The sequence below is a fragment of the Micropterus dolomieu genome, linkage group LG11, assembly GCF_021292245.1.
Source record: "Micropterus dolomieu isolate WLL.071019.BEF.003 ecotype Adirondacks linkage group LG11, ASM2129224v1, whole genome shotgun sequence".
Lineage (NCBI taxonomy): Eukaryota > Metazoa > Chordata > Actinopteri > Centrarchiformes > Centrarchidae > Micropterus > Micropterus dolomieu.
The window spans coordinates 22,062,545-22,076,993 of NC_060160.1; the positions used below are offsets into that span (position 1 = coordinate 22,062,545).

At 41.4% G+C, this 14,449-nt stretch overlaps 1 protein-coding gene across 11 annotated transcripts in view; it reads right to left on the minus strand.

The window, feature by feature from the left end:
* Nucleotides 1–2,868: 2,868 nt before the first annotated feature.
* kiaa1109 (KIAA1109 ortholog) overlaps nucleotides 2,869–14,449 on the minus strand; it is a 79,655-nt gene continuing 68,074 nt past the window's right edge. For 10 of the 11 annotated variants that reach the window (XM_046063184.1, XM_046063186.1, XM_046063189.1 and 7 more), the window contains 13 exons: nucleotides 14,100–14,276; nucleotides 13,697–13,834; nucleotides 12,906–13,148; nucleotides 12,576–12,729; nucleotides 10,840–10,997; nucleotides 9,652–9,841; nucleotides 8,805–9,022; nucleotides 8,250–8,501; nucleotides 7,868–8,071; nucleotides 6,567–6,761; nucleotides 5,545–5,679; nucleotides 4,553–4,724; nucleotides 2,869–3,838 (listed from right to left, as the gene is read on the minus strand). In XM_046063184.1, the coding sequence (XP_045919140.1) occupies nucleotides 3,622–3,838; nucleotides 4,553–4,724; nucleotides 5,545–5,679; nucleotides 6,567–6,761; nucleotides 7,868–8,071; nucleotides 8,250–8,501; nucleotides 8,805–9,022; nucleotides 9,652–9,841; nucleotides 10,840–10,997; nucleotides 12,576–12,729; nucleotides 12,906–13,148; nucleotides 13,697–13,834; nucleotides 14,100–14,276 (2,453 nt within the window). In that variant the 3' untranslated portion in view covers nucleotides 2,869–3,621. The remainder of the gene's footprint in view (nucleotides 3,839–4,552; nucleotides 4,725–5,544; nucleotides 5,680–6,566; nucleotides 6,762–7,867; nucleotides 8,072–8,249; nucleotides 8,502–8,804; nucleotides 9,023–9,651; nucleotides 9,842–10,839; nucleotides 10,998–12,575; nucleotides 12,730–12,905; nucleotides 13,149–13,696; nucleotides 13,835–14,099; nucleotides 14,277–14,449) is intronic. The other variant, XM_046063183.1, reaches the window with a different exon arrangement.

The following is a 14,449-nucleotide window of genomic DNA, read 5'->3' on the forward strand; positions in this document are numbered from 1 at the left end:
TTGAATGAGCAGTTAATACCTTTGCCCTTCTTCTCTAGTATGTATTTTACTAAATATATTACTATCTGCTCCTGATGAAGCTTGTATCTTGGTTCAGTTTACATCTCAAAAGTCACTGGATTTTCTGAATTTGGACTGATAAAATATAATTAAAATGATTTAATGATGTTAAATCTGGGGAAATGAGGACTATAAAAAATGTTTAGTACACCTTTCTGAGACACCATTTGTAAAGGTTTTAAAAGAAGATACCAAAGGCTTAATTGATGATTGATTTGGTAATAATGCAGTTGCACATTTTTTTCCCTATTTAGCTGTTAAGCCTGCTGTTAAAAATCTTAAAGCATAGTTTGACAGGGTAATAAGCTTATTTATTTGCTTTCTTTCCAAGAGTTAAATGGTTAGATGAGAGGATTGATGCCCCTTTCATTTCTGTGCTGCTCTAAGAACAAAGCAGCCTGCTGGAGTTAGCTTAGCTTAGCATAAAGACTGTAAAGGAGGGGAGTTAGCCTGGCTCAGTTTGAAGGTAACACAATCCACCTACCAGCACCTCTAAATCTCACTAATTCACATGTTTAATATTTTGCTCCGAGGACACGTTTACGGCCAGGCTAACGGTTTTGATATTTCCTTTCTTTATGCTAAGCTAAGCTAATCGTTGCCTGACCATTGCCTACTATTTAGTGTACACACATTAGAGTTGTATAAATTTTCTCATCTAATGCTTATGTTAAAACTCTTGATTGGGACCAACTAAACTTGCTCTCAGTTTATGCTAAGCTAAGAGGCTGGGGCTTCATATTTAACAGAGAGTGGTATGGATCTTCACGTCTAACTGTCAGCAAGAAAGCAAAGAAGCATATTACCCAAAGTAAGTCATTACTAAACGATTTTTTAATTATTATATAGCCTATTACTTGTAAACACTTTTTAAAGGTGCCTTGTTAAAAGGCGGTATCCAACTCAAACTAACTTCTACTTAACCTTTCTCATATGTGGATAATGAAGCATTTAAAATTAGTGTGGTCCCATTTGGAAACATTTTATTGTGTTATGCAGGGTTAATTTTTAATGGCCTCTGGTCGATTTAAAACATTCTTTATGATATCCTGTCTGATTGGTTTCTATACACTGTCATCGCCCTGATAATGAAGACTTTCATTCTTGAGAGAGAATATGATTTTTCCTAAAACTGCACACAGGAAACTTTCAAAAGCTCAACTAGTATCTGGTTCACTTCAAAGCTTAAAACCTTTTTATGTTGGAAAATGTCTGTATTCTGCAGATAAAATATTCAAACATTTTCCAGCACGCCCTCCTAGACTGTCTTAGCTCCACTTGTCCCACATTATAATTACCTTTTTATTAGGTTTTACACCCTGTACATCCACGTAAGGAGGGCTCTTTCTAACAGGCTGGTCACTTATTGTTTTATGTGAGTTTTCCTTGAGCAGATAGTCCAGAGCTCAGTGGAGACTGTCCGAGCAGTTTGATATCAGTCCAGGAAGGACAGAACCAGGCTGTTTAAGCAGTTCAACATCTCTGGCCACTTCATGACTTTTTAATGTTTTCTATCCTGTTTCTATTTTATAATTCAGTAGCAGGACAGTATCCTGTAGAGAGATGTGTCATAAAGGAGTGGTTTTGATTGCGTGCCAACTGGCTTTTGACTCCATCTACTGGTCACTCACGTGGCGTTCATGTTAACATACTGCAGCTCTGCGAGGTGAAAGAAATAAAAGAAATACAGCGGACTGATATGTAAAATAGAAATCACTTCAAAGGGAAAGGGTGTTCAGCAGGCTGAATAACAATCTGGAATAATGTCCGGCCCAGGCAAGCAAGAGCAAAGACTTGAGTGTGCTCTCACACAGAGCTGTCTGGGTTTCCTCGGGTGGCACTGCTGTAATCTCACAGCAGACATCAGAGAGGAAACCCGCAGTTCTCTTCCTCTCCACAGTGCCACCGTGCTCTCCTTCACCCGCCAACGCGCCATCAAAAATGCAAAACCGTGGCATGGAACCAAAAGTAGAACATGGCTCGTGGTGAGATGGGGGTATCACAGTGGAAGACATTAGCGCTAGTGGGGTGGGGAGTCTTACAGTCAAAGTACTGTATTAACAAACCCTGCGGTGAGCACAGCAGGCTTTTTATGGATTGGGGGGGGGGGCTGTTGGTGAGGTATTCTGACAAACATGAGAGGAAACTCGAAGTTGTTATAAATTACTAAGTGAATCTTGTAGACTTACGCATGCACTCATTAATTGACCTAAAAAAACAGAACAGAAACACATCACCGCCTGAAGAAAGAAAATGTATTACTGCTGATGCCATTAAAGCTCTGACTCAAACAATGAGACATTTTGAAATAAAACACAAGAGTTTCATTTCAAGTTCTAAACAACCTCATTATAGGGGAACTCTGGTGATTTAGTATTGCTCTTCCCTAAAAGGTCAAAATTGAGCTAGCAGAGTCCTGATTTTTTTGTCCCTTGTATGAGTGAAACTTGAAAAACACTGGATCCTACATTTCCCAGAATGCAACCAGTAGCATCATTTTTTTGGCCCATCCCTGCCTGGTAAATGCCCACATCTTAAACTCTACACCTGCCTTCTGTTTTTCATTTCCAGTCCAATCCAAGACCAAGATGACCCTGATGACATCACTATGACATCATCAGGTCAGCTACCCCTCCCCCCCAGACTTTAGAAACTCCTCCAGAGCCACATAAGTCTTTATACAACTGTTTTCACATGAGCAGTAACCTTGTGTGTCATTTTAGCAGAAATTTCACATAATTTCTAAACAATACCTGTTAAAAGAATTAGTTTTAATCAACAGCAAAATAACAGACCTTGAGCTTCATCTAAAATTGAATGGCAATATTTTTATTAAGTTAGGAAATCAACACATTTAAGAAATTTAATTATATACACTAGTTCTACCATATGGATTAAAAAAAGACAAAAATAAGCTTGACACACCAAGCTAATACATGATATAGACTTTGCATTTCACATACCCATAAATAGTGATCTTGGTTCAAATTATAATTAAAAGTTCATGTCATCCTCATGACTATGTGGATGATGTGCCATAACCTCCCAGTATTCATTTGTTCACATCAAAGGAAAATTTTAAAAATAAAAATCAAGAACACTGTCACTGAACTGTTCTTAAATATCTTAAAACTAAGCTATAAAATACATAAAGCATATCTACCATGTGTTCCATGGGAAACAAAGAAAAGGCAATGGTTTAAGAAATCATTTCTCATGAAATATTGGTAAGCCTTAAAAAGAAACTTTCAAGCGATTTCAGTATGGTCATTTACAACAGGTAAAAGAGGCAGGGGTTTACCATTAAAGCAGTCAAATAATACTAACATTTGCTACTTTGTTCAAAATATACAGATAATGACATTGGTGCAAAACGCTTCAGTCAGTCGCTAGTGGCATGCACCACAGTAAACAACTATACTGAAATTCACAGGGAGAAGTAGCAGGTAAAACAGGTATGTAAGTGTTGGACAGTAGTGGCTATTGTAACCCAGTAATCCAGTGTTTGTGACCTGTAGAGAACGTCCGCACAGCTTTGACCACAGGAGGTACTAGTGTTCCTCAGTGTTCCTCTTTGTCTCTGCCTTTCTTCTCCTTCTCGTCCTGGAGGGCGGTGCCCAACTTCTTGATGAGCACGGACAGCACCTTGTCCAGTGGGTCCATCACGCCCCTCTGCAGCCACTTGGGAATCGTAGTCCTGGCGTGGTGGAAGCCCAGTTTTTGCAAGATGTAGTCCACGCCCACCGGGTCGATCTTACGTCCTGTCCAGGAGATAAGCCTGAAGATGGAGGAAATGTTCCATCTTTAGTCAATGCTAAATGCATTTCAGACAGTAGATTCTAATAACTGGAGAATGTTACATTCAGATTGAGGAAAAAAAAGTGCGTTTTAAAAACTGCAGAAACTCATTTGTTTTTAAATGACTTCACTCCAAATGACCTCTACTATCAATGGTAAAAAGTACTGCTACTTTATACTTCTACTCCACCACATCTAAGAGGTTTTGTCCGTATTATAAATTTGTGGTATTGCTACTTTTAATTAAGTAAAGGAATACTCTGAATCCACTTCTAACTGAACAGCTGTCACTCAAAATTCCCGACTCGCAGTTTAAAACTTTATAGGTCTCATGACAAACTAACAAATGGAATTTCAGTGTCCTTATTGCCGTTTTTAAAGAAGCCTATATTTTACTGTTTCTACTAGAAATAGTAGTAACATTACATGCAATGATGTGTGACAGCCTTTGTATATTTGGATTTGTGTGTTTGGTCTGTGTGTCACTGTAAGAATGTGGTGTGGCTACAAGGTTATACACTCACACAGTGTCACAAATGCTCGTCTCCATTTTCTCCTCTGCCGCTTTTGAAAGCGCATAATTCATGAATGAGCATTGTGACTCAATTTGACTCCATCCTATGAAAGGGTGGGTGCGTGTGATAATAAACCAAAAACACTCCAAATGTCTGTGGTGCAGTGGAGAAGAGCGGACCTGAGAGTAGGCTCCAAGTGCCAGGTGTTGCACATGAACTCCCTCCAGTCCACCGTGGTGTAGTTGATGCCGTCGTCCTTGTCCTTGTCCTTGTCTGTGGAGCTTTCATCATGCAGGGCTGTGGGGCTCTTCTGGCCTGGCCGAGCCGCGAACATCCTCGGGGCAAAAAGGGCTGAGGACGGGGGGGGGGGGGGGGGGGGGGGGGGGGGGGGGGGGGGGGGGGGAGGCAATAAGGTTGTTGCTTCGCACGCTCCACTGCCCTGATGTTTTCTTTTTAACATGGCAAACACATTCTTTAACAACAACATCCAGAAGCAGAACACAATAGACATTCATAATATCCCCGAAAGCACAGTCGGCACCTTGATAATATAGATCCTGACTCTATTCACATTCAAATGCCCATCTGTCCTACTTTAATTAATCGGGATAATCAAACTCTGATGAAAATCTTCTCAGCTCGCCTACTTTCTCTTTCTATTCAGCCGCAGAAATCAACAGAACAAAGTCGTGGCACTATATTAATTGTCATCAAGAATGCGAGGTTGCCGGCATAAAGAGTGCTAATTTGTTCCTTTCTGACAATAGGAAACCCATTAAAATGCTGCCTGCGCTGGGCTCTGTGACCTCCCCGCTGTGTGTGAAAATAACACTCAGCTTCCTGCGTTTCATGCTGCTCTCCAAAATGTGTCCAACAGCATACAAACAGCTCCACGGGTACGGAGGCAGACAGATGTGGCTCATCTTGTTACTCCTCTCTGGATACTTTGATGAATAATTTTTTCGACATGCTGTACACAATAGCTTGTTCAGAACTTTGAAGCCCCCCCCCCCTCTTTTTTCACTCTTGAATAAAATAATTTCCATTACTACACCTGTTGTAGATGACTCATGAATTTTGTCCCAGAGAGAGGGGGGGGCGTTGAAATGACTAAGTATTGTTTATTTTCTTTGTGACTGAATGAAGGAATGACTGCTGTCAAGACACAAACCTTTCTCCTTCTCCTTCAGGTAGGCGGACACAAGGTCATGAAGAAACATGATGAGCTCAGCGTCCATGGTGACACAGATGTGGTCTGTGAATTCTGTCACCACGCTGCACTCCACTTTGGGTTTGCTGTTGGAGTCTGGAACAAATAAAATCAAACAATTAAAACATCCGGACCAGAGACAAAAAAACTGCTTCAACAAACACTACGTTTACATTTTGGAAAATGTTGCTTCCTTAAGTGCAATTTATACTGAGTCAAATGCCGCTACTAACTTTTACTAGCAGCTAAAAACAGCGGCTGTAACACAGTGGATCAATATATTTGACCGTCACAACCCGAGCAAAATGAATCGTTTCACTATCAGAATGTGATCCACTTGGTCGATAACATTTGAAAAGGCTATACCAGCCGGATGTACACAATTTTACCCCCATTCACGTTAGCGCTAAACCAGAAGTTAGCCTGCTCGGCCGGCAAAAGTCAACACAGTAGACGCTGTAGCGCTACCCCCAACTAGCATTTGGGGATGTAATTGCAGATTGACAGACAGACGGACGCACAAGTAATAGATGCCTGACGTAGACCCTACGCAGGAGTATAAATCAAGCTTTAATCAGATCTGTCAGCAGCTGCGTTAACATGACTCCTAACCCAAACACTTCTCTTCAACACTCTTCTTTCTTCCATTTTTGAAACTGTAGCCTTCATCCCCAACCCACACTGACCCATGTGACATCACTTGAGGCAATATATCAGATATCACACAGTTTACAGTGATGTGTGTACAGTTAGCATGTAATATGGAGTTGGGAGATGCTGTGATTTGTCAGACAACTTGTCTTTTGGATTGAAACCACACTGAAAAACAAATCTTGTTGTACAAATAAAATACTATATTGCAGATACTACTGTGGGCAGAGGTGATGTTGGGTATTTACACAATACAGTCTGACTTTAAAAATTGTCAGAGCAACTCCAACAGATGATTTATTGCCTTTATATCCCGTTACATTACTAAGTACCTGTTAGAGAAGGTTCATCAGGATCTTGTACGTGGATGGACTTGAAGTCCAGTTGCATTCTGGGAAGAGCAAAGATTGTCTCAGTTTCATGGTTGTAGCTGGAGGAGCCGCGGAAGCTGCTCAGTAGACTAGAGCTTTTGGCAGCCGCTCCGCTCTCTTGGTTGTTGGCTTCCACGTTCCTGAGCAAGTTCAACTCTGAAACAAGAGATAAGATGTGTCAAAACTCTTCTGAGTTGAAGGTCGTGTTCACACTTCTCTGCTTTTTCTTTTTTTAAATACTACCTGCGTCTATTTTACATGTAAGATTACAGGCAGCAGCTGCAAGGAAAGACAGACAGAGAGTAGCTATTTTGGAAAAGAAATGCTGCACCTGTCTCCTTTAGGTCAGAGCTGTGTGAAGCTGCGAAGAGTTTAAGGTTATTAAGATACTACAATGAAATAAGCACATACACTGAGAGCTGCCACTTTATTGGGTACACCTAGCTAAAATAAAGCCTAATACACCAAATCTGAAACAAGTTCTAGATTCATGAAGGTGATAATATTCAGTTTTTGTTGATAGTATAAAAGGAATACAGTTCAACAGCACAAGTTCAATGAACACCACTTTAAAGATACACAGAGGTGTTTGCAACATTTCTACGACCACCTTTATGCCAATAAGGGTGTTGTGTATATGCTGAAACATGCAGTATTAAGGATCAATCACAATCGATATTGGCTTTTAAACTGATAGATCAGGTATCGGCCAGGTGAGCGATCCACATTTAAAGGAAAGGTTCTTCATTTGTTTATTTTTTCCAAGTCTGTCTTAAAATAACACTCGCATGCCAACATGTCCACTGAAATTGGATCTCTTGCAACGACAGTCCCTCCCGTACATTGATTTATTTATGCGGCCTGCCACAATATCATCACATATTGATATCCTTTTCTTTTTTTTAACCATTTAAAATAAGTAAAATTTCCTTGCAGAGCTGTGTACAGCGCATTGATTCACTCAGCCTGTCCTTGCCCCGCTCTCTCTCTACCTCTCAAAATGTGAAGCTATCCTTCAATAGTTTTTTTTTGGCAGTGTCATTATAAAATTGAGTGTTTATACTATCATTCATGGAAGACCCTGACCTAAAAATGATGTCACAATGAGTTCCATGCAGTGAGGTACGCAGATTTGAAATTTGAGGGCACTGGGATCAGGTCGGTAACCAGATTCGGCAGATACTTTTGAGCTGAGGTATCCAGAAAGGCTGGATTGCATATCACTGTGTGTGATAGCAACAGGTTACAAAATAAATGTTTACCTTCATTCCTCATGGCAGTGACGTAGTTGAACCATTCTTTGACTGTGGCGACTCCATGCGGGGGGTTTTCATGCCGCCGGCGGGTTATTTTGGTTATGGTGGCCATGGGGCTTTCGAGGGCACCGCAGGGTTTGGTCACCATAGTGTTATGACCGAGGTGGAAATCCAGCGTCTGAACAATGTAGGTAGAATCGTCTTTGGAGCCTAGATGTGACAGAAACAAAAGCCAGTTATCAAAAAAGGATAATAGTGCCAAACCCAAAAATGCTAAACTAAATCGGGCTGATGAAAAATACTTTCACTGCTGATTGTTATTTTTACTATGTAATCATTTTTTAGTCCCATTCATACAGAAGTCCCTGAAATGGACATTGTGTCTCACCGTCTTCCCAGATCTTCTGTGCCTCTGTCCAGAAGGCGATGTTGGGCTCTTCCAGGTGGAACAGAGCCCACGACTTGGAGCGGAAGTTGGGCCCGTGGAAGCAGGCCAGGGTCATGTGATTGCCATGGAGGCTCATTGAACCGCCCAGCTGCACGGCGTCCTCAGGCAGAGGCATCTGGAAGAGGGAGATGTGGCAGCCGGCGATTACCTTCAGCACCCCGGGCCAGTGGCGATGATGGGCCGCGTCCATGTCTGTGTGACAAAGACAGTTAGGAGACGAAAAATGAGAAGCGGTATTGTGTATATTATGCTGTTCATCATTATATAGCCTCCACTCTTTTAAAATGTATGCTGCTTGTGCTTTTTGTTTCTAATTATCTCATGAGCATGTTTGATTACATTCTGTTGTTGAACCACTCAGTCAACGGTTTGAAAAAGGGGTATACAAATTAAGCTTATTTGAATTACAAATCATTTCACTTCCTATAACCAGCACTAAGACACTTGCTGTGCATACCTTATTATGCCCAGGAGTATAGAAAAGGGCATGCTTACAAAGCTCTGCAGCTCCTTTCTCGGTGTTGATGACTGGGGTTTTGGGGGGCAGGTAGGGGCCAGGGCCCCAGGTGGAGAGGGCCCGCTTGCTGGTGTCGAACTGCTGAGTGAAAAACTCCTGCAGCTTCATGCCGATCTTGATGAGGTCTGGCGTGGTGGAGCGTGAAATGATCACCTGGAAAATGTCCCACTGCAGGTCTCCATGGACAAAGATTTCACTGGAAGGATGGAGGGAGAAAAGACAGGGAGGGAAATGAACAGGGACATAGAAGATTAAGAAAACATAAAAAAAGGCAACAAAAAAGCAAATTCTCTCTCTCTCTCTTCATCCACACTACTCCGTTTTAGTTTACAAACGGAGAATTAAAATTTTTGTTGTTGCATGGATCAATAACGAGCTGGGACTGTTTCTGAATGTAACACGGGAGTGTGGCGGCAGAAAACAGACTGGGAGTTGTTGCAAAGTACATGACGACATTCACAGTACGAGTGTAGGCAGATGAGTGTTATTAATAAAGTAAATAAATACGATGTCAAAAACCCGGTCAGCAGCATCGTGTTTCTGCTTTGCCCAATCAGACCCAATCAGAGAGCCGAGCGTGAGGGGCTGCCTCATCGTTTCTAAAGTCCTCTGTTTTGGCCCGTCTTCACTAAAACGCCCTCTGGAGTTTTGAAACATACTTCTCTGTTTTAGGTCTTCGTTTTCGTCGTTGTAGTCTGGACGGGAGGTGCAAACGTAGCAAAAGGTCTCTGTTTTAAATCGAAAACGCAGTAGTGTGGATGGGGCCTAAATATCTCGATATCTTTATCATCTGTATGAGAAGCTTCTGCTGACATCATTTCACACCTTTTCTCTGACAGGCTGGTGTCAATGGTGCACAGGTTGACCTTCCATTCGTCCTGCAGCTGCAGGTCAGCATTGCTGAAAACTCCCATAAGGATGCTGGAGCCCATGTAGTCCACACGCGCCTCTGTCGACCCCATGGTGATCTGGATCTTATGGCTGGGCTGCTGGTTGGGGTGTTCTGAGATGTGGGCTAGAAAACAGACAGTAATTGGTTAGCGCTGTGGTGTTAAGTGGCTGCTTATACAGAGACGTAGCCATCAAAGTGGGTGAGAGAATAACTGGCTTTGGAGAAAATCTGGGGGAGAAAAGGAAACTGGGTTTGTTTTAAAGTGAACCAGCAGTACTCTTCTCTCATACAGTAGATTGCAAAGCTATTTGTTCCCATGAGTTTTTTATTTTTATTTTGTAAAATGTTAAGGTGTTAAATTTAAATAATATAAACATATATAAAACAATAGCAAAGGTGTTTTAATCATGCCCTGGTTTCCACATTTTATCTTGTAAATTCTATGTATTACAGAGTAGAGGTTGCATAATGGAATCTGTATGAAAAGAGATGAGCGTATTAACACACTCGAACTTTTTTAAAATCTGTCAATTGTGTCAATTAGAAATTTTGCTTCATTCTTTTAAATGTCCCAAACTTCAACAATTCGTTAGCTTGCTTCAGTGTCAAAAGCAAGTCTTTTTCTTTGGAAAAAATTTAAATGTGAAAAACCTGTGTTTAAAGTCAAGGGCAGTGAACAGAGCGGAAACTGCTGCATACAGTAGGAAAGTATCAACGAACAACATCACACGCAAAGCTGCAGCAGGAGAAATAAAGTATCCCGGACCCTCATACTCTTCCCTGGGTCTAAAGAAATACACATTTCTAAATACATTCTATTGTATGTAACATGTGAATATGTCCTATATAGGCTAAACACCAAATGCAATATACAAAATAAAGCTCACACAACACTGGGAGCTCTGCAGCAATAGAATACATACTTAAAAACAAGTTTACAGTTATTGTGTATGTTTAAGTCAGTTTTCCATCGCTGCACAGCTCCAAGCATTGTGCAAGAACTCTGCCCTGTACTCTGGCTTAGGTCCATATCCACAGCTTACACTCTGCTACAACAAGAGCTGCTAATGAGTTGCGGAAAAACACCAGATGTCTGAAAAGTTGATGCTTTGTTTACTTACAGACCATCTCCAGGGTGTTCACGTCTATATTGCCACCCACCACCCCGCCCTTGGAGTCGAGCTTGGAGCGGCCGAGGCCGACAGACATGCTGATCTCTCGGTCCCGGTTGCTGCCTACAGACAGCCGGCCCTGACTCTTCAGCCCGCTGGTCGTCCAGCTGCAGGTGCAAACACAACTGTGAGCGCTACTCAAACGCTACTGAATAATGCAGAAGTGCTCTCAATGAAACATAAATGACTCTCATTGTGAGAACTTCCCCAGGAATAAACACAGGTGAAAAGGAAAAGACCAGCCAACCTCAACGATTAAATCTGACTGGCAAGTCAACTTTACAGCTTTTTAGTCCAACATGTCATTATGTGTTTAGCTAGAAATCAATATTTCAGGGCGTTAATTCAATGTTATTATTAGGCCATTTGTTAATATCTAAGTACAGCTTTGTGGTTAACCTTTTGTGTCAATCCAATTCTTGCTTTAAAGAGACTATGCCTATGCATAAATGTATGTGAATGTTTATGACGGAAGAATATTCTTAAGTCCTAAATAATTTAGACCTAGTGAGGCCTAGTGTACCCTGATTTGGTGAGGGGGAGGCAGGAGCCCACACATTTCCAGAGTAGAAGATGTTTTTTTTACTTTGTGAAGACGCAGAGCTCATAAAACAGTACTGCCTTTATGAAGGTGTTGTGTTTGTCAATGATTCAGCAGGATTTTCTGCAACTCTGCCTTAACTGTGGAGATGAAAGCTGTAAGGACTGCGTATCCTGGTGACCAGCAACATACAGAACAGTGTATAGGAGATGAAATGAGACCGCAAGCGTAGGCGATAAAGGATGTGTTGAAGGAGATAAAAGTGCAAATTGTAGCAAGGAGACCATGTAGTAGCCCATTACTCCAATAAATGTAAATAAATGATGCTGACAATGTTGGTCAATAAGATTCTTACCTTCAATCTATTTCCTTCATATACCTTTACTTTCTCTATAGATTCTTTCACACTAAAGCACGGTTTCCCAGCCAGCATTATAAAAAGTGACTGCACGAGTTCATTCACTAAAAATACTGATTGTTTTATCATTCACAGTTTACACGGGACACTGGAACCCCTCACTGGCTCAATTTGCCAGAATTTTTATTTCCACATTTAAGTTTGAGGCCAGTTTTAAGTGACACTCAAAGGATTTATATACACAAGCCCTGAGGGTGAAAATGTTTCTAAAGTCTGTTTCGGTATAAATATGTAATAACTACTGCATCATCTGTTATATTGCAGAGAGTGCACTCAATATTTCTTTTCAAACAAAATGAACAATAGGAAGAAACTGTAAATAAAAAACATTTGTTTTCTTATACCGGCTGATTTCTCCCCAAAAATTGCATTTAACACACACATCCATCCATCCACTGTATACGGCTAACTTTAAACACCGTGTATGTTCAAGTGTTAACAAAGCAATAATTTAATGTGACTAATTATTTACTAGATTTTCCCATTCATTAATTAATCCCCCCCACTCCATTTCCATTCTTAACGCTAAGCTAACCATCTCCTGGCTACATAGCGTATAGACATGAAAGTGGTACGGATCATCACATCTAACTCAAGCAAGAAATCAAATAGGCATACTACCACAAAATGTTGACCTGTTCCTTTAAAATCACATTTGTCACGTTCATGACACGAAGGCTATTAAAGTAACTACGTTAAAAAGGAGCAGGAAGGGGGACCACTTACGTATTGTTTCCCATGACGTTGCTCATGTTCATTTGGACGATGAGCTGTTTCAAGTTGATGGCAAACACCACCAGTGTCTCCCATGGTGCTCCCTGCTGACCTGCTGCCTTACCATTTTTACTGAAGGAAGGAGTGGATGTTTTTGTCACCGAATCTAGATGAGATTGTACAAAGATTAGGCAATAGGTAGTCATGGACAAATTATGAGTATCTTGCACGTTAGCATTGTGATTTGTAATGTTCCACTTCTATTATTTGGTTTGTTGTTTAACATCTTAATTGTGCTTCTGTATTTAATATTTTTGCGCGTGTTCCAGTGTTTGTAATTACTTCTCCTAGGAGCAGAGGAATCAGACACGCTCCTGGTGCGTACAGGAGCAGGGGACTTGAGGTGGCCCAGGCCCGGGGACATGTTGCTTCCAGTGGAGTGCTCGGAAAAGACGTTGGGGGACTGGGGCATGTGCTGTGTACAGGTGCTGCCATCCCAGGTCTTCCAGTAGGCTTTCCGGCTGGACTCGGGGGAAAGGTGTTGGGTGACGTTTTCGGCCGAGTCAGGGGTGGCGGGGCCAGAGGCTGAGGAAAGGTAAAGGTTGAGAGATGTAAGTAAACGACAGCCTTTGAAATGCCAACTTGGAGCAGTGGGAGGAAATGTTGGCTGAAGGAAGGTCAGGCGAGACGGAACGTTAAAAATGAACACAAGCTAAACCTGTTGAGATTAGAAGACGAAGGCCGAGATTTAAAATCATGTTCATTGCATTTTTCTGCACATAGTAAAAAATATTCCAATTTTTTGTCCATGTTAGTTATTTTTCTTGAAGGCCATGGTAAAAATACTGATTTAGTTTTTCACAAACTTGAACAATGAAGAGGCAGAAAGAAGTGATTTTAGAAAAAAATCACAGTAGCTAGTACAATCTTAAGAAAAGAGGAAGGTTAGAAAAGCTCTCTGTTCATCTTGTGCAATGCCAAGTAAAAGCTGAGATTTTACAACAACTACTCAAGTGCAGGCGGATAAAAAACAAAACAACAGAGTGGAACACACACCACAGATGCATTCAACACTTGACAAACCCCAACCCCAACAACACAGACCAAAAGCCAGTGAGCAGTCAAAAAGTCACCTGGCAGGTTGATTGTCTGGTCTCCCAGGAAGAGGCGCCTGGCGATACTTCGACGGTACCAGGCTCTTGGGAAGGCCAGGATCTCACTCAGTCGCCTCATGTCGTACTTGAAGGAAGCTGAGCCAATGTCACACACAGCTAAGGGGAGAATATTACATTAGCTCATATATGAGCCACACCTTTCTACAAACCCTCTTGTTGAATAGAACTGAAAGAAGACCTTTGTTTTGCATTCGACATTCCGATATTCTCATTTATTAATGGCTATATTTCCTGCCTGAAAATAAATTTTTGTCAACTCCATCGCAAGTCCGGCAGAATGGTTAATCTTGAACAGCCTAAACCGAAATAAGTCAGTATAATCTGATCTAATAAACGTGTTCTTCTGGGGCTGACGATGTACCTGAGATGTTGATGAGGGTGGTGTCCATTTTGCCACCTTTGGCAGGAACAAAGCTTTCAATGAAGGTGGGGCCTCCGCTACGTCTCATCCTGGATAAGCTGACCTTCACAAATTCCAGGTTGATGCTCAGAGAGTCTTTTCTTCCCGTTACTGAAGACGGCTCCTCGTCTACTGTACCTTCCACAAAAAGAGCGATAATCATGAAGATCACGAAACTTTCGTCTAATTTCAATCTCGGTTACATTATAACACGTGGCATGATATATTACTGTACACTCATCAGCATAAAGCATGAAGTCACTTTTATCCACATCTTCACAAGATGTAGAACATGTTTATGTTTTAGAAAT